Source organism: Anneissia japonica, unplaced genomic scaffold (assembly GCF_011630105.1).
Source record: "Anneissia japonica isolate Jap-2015-1 unplaced genomic scaffold, ASM1163010v1 scaffold284690_len4480_cov175, whole genome shotgun sequence".
Lineage (NCBI taxonomy): Eukaryota > Metazoa > Echinodermata > Crinoidea > Comatulida > Comatulidae > Anneissia > Anneissia japonica.
The window spans coordinates 1-4461 of record NW_022702793.1 but is presented as its reverse complement, the minus strand read 5'-3'; the positions used below and the strand labels follow the sequence as shown (position 1 = coordinate 4461).

The window sequence follows — 4461 nt, the reverse complement described above, 5'->3', positions numbered from 1 at the left end:
GCCTACGTTGTGACAAGTATGCTAATGTATGAAGTGTTAAAGCAGTTATTTGCAAATTCATCATTTTTTTTTTTCTTTTTGTAGGTCAAACCTGAAGTGTTAAAAGTCAAATGGTCTGATAACATACAGTGGCAGACAGACATGCCAGATTTTGAAGAAGATTCAAAGAAAATGTTGCAGAAGACTTTGGAACAAGAGGAAATCGAGAAAAAAGATGAAAAGCCGTTTGCAAAAGTCGACAGTAACTCCGGCTTAACAGATGGCGGGTAAGAACTCCTAGTTACATAATAAGTGTAGCTTGGTTGTTTAAATGCATCTTCACTCTCAAGCCTCCTAATAAAACTTAGTTTTAATTAATTAATTAGGAGGGTTGGTATGAAAGCCTTTTATTTTTCTAACTAAATACAAAATGAAAGCATCCTGTGTATAATTTTTTATTTCTAGCGAGGTATTGATTGATACTGAACAGAACATTCCATACAATGCTGTAATGACAAAGGTAGAGGTTCGCTATGGATTAAATGGAATGAATAATTTCTACAAGTTACAGGTAATATATTAATAATTGATAATTATTAATCTAATTAGTGATTATAATAATCATTTATGACAATATTGTTTAGTATTTTGATGCAGTTGTAAGGCAAAACATCACTTCTATAATATTGTTTAGGATTTTTTTTATTGTGCTAACACTCTGCCCACCAAGCACGGAGACCTCCGTGTTTGGTAACACAATGCTTGACGCCGAAAACACAGAGATCTCCGTGTTTCAGGTTTTTTACGGAATCCGATAGATGGGGTAATTACAGACATGTACTAACAATTTGAACACTATATTCAGTCTGGAGTATTTCACTATTTGTTTGTTTACATTAGCATAGAGCAGTATTGATTTACTTTTTAACAAAATCGCGATTATCTGAGCTTTGTTGTACGAAATTGCGTAAATCTCCAATAGTGAGTCATTTTCATTTTACTGTTACGGGTCACAGATTGTGATTATAATAAAGTGTTTGGTACCATTGTAAAGCTAAAATATCTGTAGTCCTTGTAGTATTCACTACATCTCAATCTGATCACATACACACTCTCAACGAGCTTCGGAAAAGTGTTAAAATTTGATAAAAAGTCTGGCAGTGGCTGATACTACTTTTTCAAACCCCTGGCGGTCAGAGTGTTCATAGTCATTGAAGATAAAAAAAAAATTCACTTTGATTCTAGCTGAGTGAAAATTGTTTTATCATGTGGTCCCAAATAACCCACAGTATCCATATTAAAGCAAGGACCTTAGAATTTGTAAACTCGAGGTCTAACATAGAAAACACAGACACAAAATATGACTCAAAAGTTAAATAGTATCCAAATGGTCTGTCTCGTCACAGTCAAAGCAGCATCACTTATATATCTGCAATTAGTGATTTAGTCAGTGATCCTTGTTTGTTTGACTTTTTGTTGACTGAATTTAAATTCTGTTCCTAGGTAATCCATCAAAAGGGCAAAGACGTATATGCTCTGTTCACTTGCTGGGGCATGATTGGGCATGAGGGGCAGTATCAGTGCACCCCCTTCTCAACAATGGATGAGGCCGTCAAGGAGTTCCTGAAGGTGTTTAAAAGCAAGACTGGCAATAATTGGAGTGACGTTAAAAAGTAAGACATTCTCAAACTCAAATATTTTAATAATAATAGGTAGATTTTAAAGCGCAAATAAACAAGGCCTCTAAGCGCTAGGTCCAAATAAAAAAAATGGCAAAATGAAAATAATTCCAACATACAATTATATGAGGCTTACCATCCAAAAACCTGCATTAATGACCAAAAAATATAAAGGTCTATAACAAATTGTTGTCTGCTCAGGGAAAAGAAAATTATGTGGAAGATTACATTATGACGTCATGAGTGATTGACAAATACCTGTTAACTGCCCAAATATGGGTATGTTATGACATCACTAATGTGCAAATCCCATATTTGTCACAAAGTGTCGACAGACTGCAGGAATTTACTCAATGTTGGATGAATGAAAGTATTATTTAACATGATTTTATATTTTGTAAACTTTATTTTTTTCAGTTTTGAGAAACAGCCAAAGAAGTATCGGCTAGTTAATGCTGAACCGTATAAATCCAAGAAGGTATATAAACAAGATAAGAATGCTTCATTAGACGTTACATTGCCCTCCAAGTTACCCAGTCCTGTTAAAGATGTGATGAAAAGTTTGGTAAGATTTCACACTTTCAATTGAAAATCATGTAATTTCAAATATAGAGAAAAAAGAGAATAAAAGATTATTAATTTGTTTACATCAACTACATAACCCTTTGGGACAATTTTGTATTTTCTACAGGTTCTTTCTAGTGTACACTTTTTGTAAATTTGTTTTAATTATAATTTGCTTTTCTCAGACAAATCACAAGATGTACGAAGCATCAATGAGAGACATCCACATCGATGCAAACTACTTCCCAACCCGCTATATCTCTCGTGAAATTCTTATGGAGGCCAAAACAATACTAGGAAAAGTGCGAGACAAAATCAAAGAAATCGACCGCCTTCGCAACGAGAACTTGATACAGGAGATTGAGAAATACCAGGGCTTGATGGAAGAAGTATGCATAAATTTTAATATCTTTAGGCGAGACTTTTTTAATACCTTGTCTTAGCAAATCCGCCGCCCTCCAATAATGATGATTTCGAATAAAAATAAACATTTTATTTTTGGCCAATTAGTGCACCCACTGCCACAAAAATATTGAAATTTCAGGAAAAAAATAAATGTTTTTCTCCCCCCCCCCCCACTGCCTTGAAATTTCAGAAAATAGGATATGTATAATATTTCTTCCTAATTATATAAATTTAAAGCATTTAACCATCCCATTACACTGTTTATATTCACCAATAAAATTTTATTCTTATTTTCTCCTCTATCTGGATTTTGGCAAAACTTGCTATATTTTTTCCCCCCGACAATCTTTAAAATACTAAGTTTGTGAAACATGGTATAAGTCTTGCCTTACAATGCAATGGAAAGATTTAAATAATTTAATCCCATTCTCTTAAAACAAATGTTGGAGGTCAAGAAGACATCACATTATATTCTAATGAAGAACTTAGAACAGATGGTTGACTATATCAAGCTTACCTCCAATGGATTGCTATGTATTTAACCCGATTTTTCTAATTGACCTAGTAAAAACAGTGGCAACTTAGTTTTTATATTACTTCAACATGAGCAAGTTAATTTAACAAAAGATTATTATGACTTTTTTTCTGGGGTCAAAACATCTTAGAAAAACTAATTTCTTTCTTTTTTTTCTTTTTTTTGCTTCTATCAAGATTAACCTCCTCAGCAATGAATTTTATGAGCTCATCCCTCACATCAACTTCTCATATACAAACACATCACCGCTTACGGATGATAATACACTCAAGGAAGCTGCCGAACTCATTGCCAACCTACTAGACTATGAAGTCGCCAGTAAGGTCATCCTAGCAGCTCGCTACCGTCAACAAGGTACACTACCTAGTGTTTTTTTTAGGTGGAAATAAAAATATGTTTTTCCACACTCCATATTTTCTTTTTTATCAAGTTACTTCTTTTTATGTCTAAATATTCTTATTTCCATGCGCATACTTATGTTTCTAACATGGTCATTGGAATAAACACCTGTGCAACATACTGCTGTAGTCTGTGCATAGTTGTTTGGACCTACCAGGTACCCACTTATATTCATGGGTGAAGAGGAGACAAACGTAGATAAAGTACCTTTGTACAAGGACACAAACAAAATTCACAGTGATGGTTCAAACCTTCGACCTCAAGGTTAAGATTCCAAATCTCAACCACTTTGTCAACTGCAGTTGAGATTTTCAAACATACCGATCCAAACATTGTCATGTTACTATTTCATTTTTGTTATATCTGTTTGTGTAGCATTACTACTATTATTATATGGATCATATTCAAATTATACACACATTTTAAGTCCTGTCCAGATTAACACAAGACTCATATTTTATTTGCTAGTATGTGTGAATAATACACATATTTTAAGCCCAGTTCAGACTTATCAAATTTTATTTGGCAAAAATTTGTGACATGCCTAAATATGGTCATGATGACATCACATCTGACAATATATAGGCACATCATGACTATATATGGACACATCATGACTCTATATAGGCACATCATGACCATATATGGGTATACAACAGTTTTTTGTCAAAGAAAATTTGATAGCCTGGACAGAGCCTAAGGTGTAAAATAATAAAGAGCTTTCGATTTGCACGACGAAGTGACTCTAGATTCACTCATGCATGACCAGCTTACATTCTCTGCGCAACATAGATTTGGCCAACTTGCGTCCTAGAATTCACACAACGAGGAGAACTTAAAGCCCCATTCCCGGCAAAATTTCACTAAAAATGACTTTTTTTAGAAAATATGCATTTGCAT

The 4461-nt window shown here is 33.9% G+C and overlaps 1 protein-coding gene across 1 annotated transcript; it reads left to right on the top strand.

The window, feature by feature from the left end:
* The first annotated feature begins 88 nt into the window (after positions 1 to 88).
* On the top strand, positions 89 to 3566 carry LOC117104029 (poly [ADP-ribose] polymerase tankyrase-like). The gene is made up of 6 exons (XM_033244679.1): positions 89 to 266; positions 445 to 550; positions 1483 to 1652; positions 2076 to 2223; positions 2408 to 2611; positions 3339 to 3566. Exons 1-6 carry the CDS (start codon positions 142 to 144, stop codon positions 3549 to 3551), a joined length of 966 nt encoding a protein of 321 aa, XP_033100570.1. The 5' UTR covers positions 89 to 141; the 3' UTR covers positions 3552 to 3566.
* Positions 3567 to 4461: the final 895 nt, after the last annotated feature.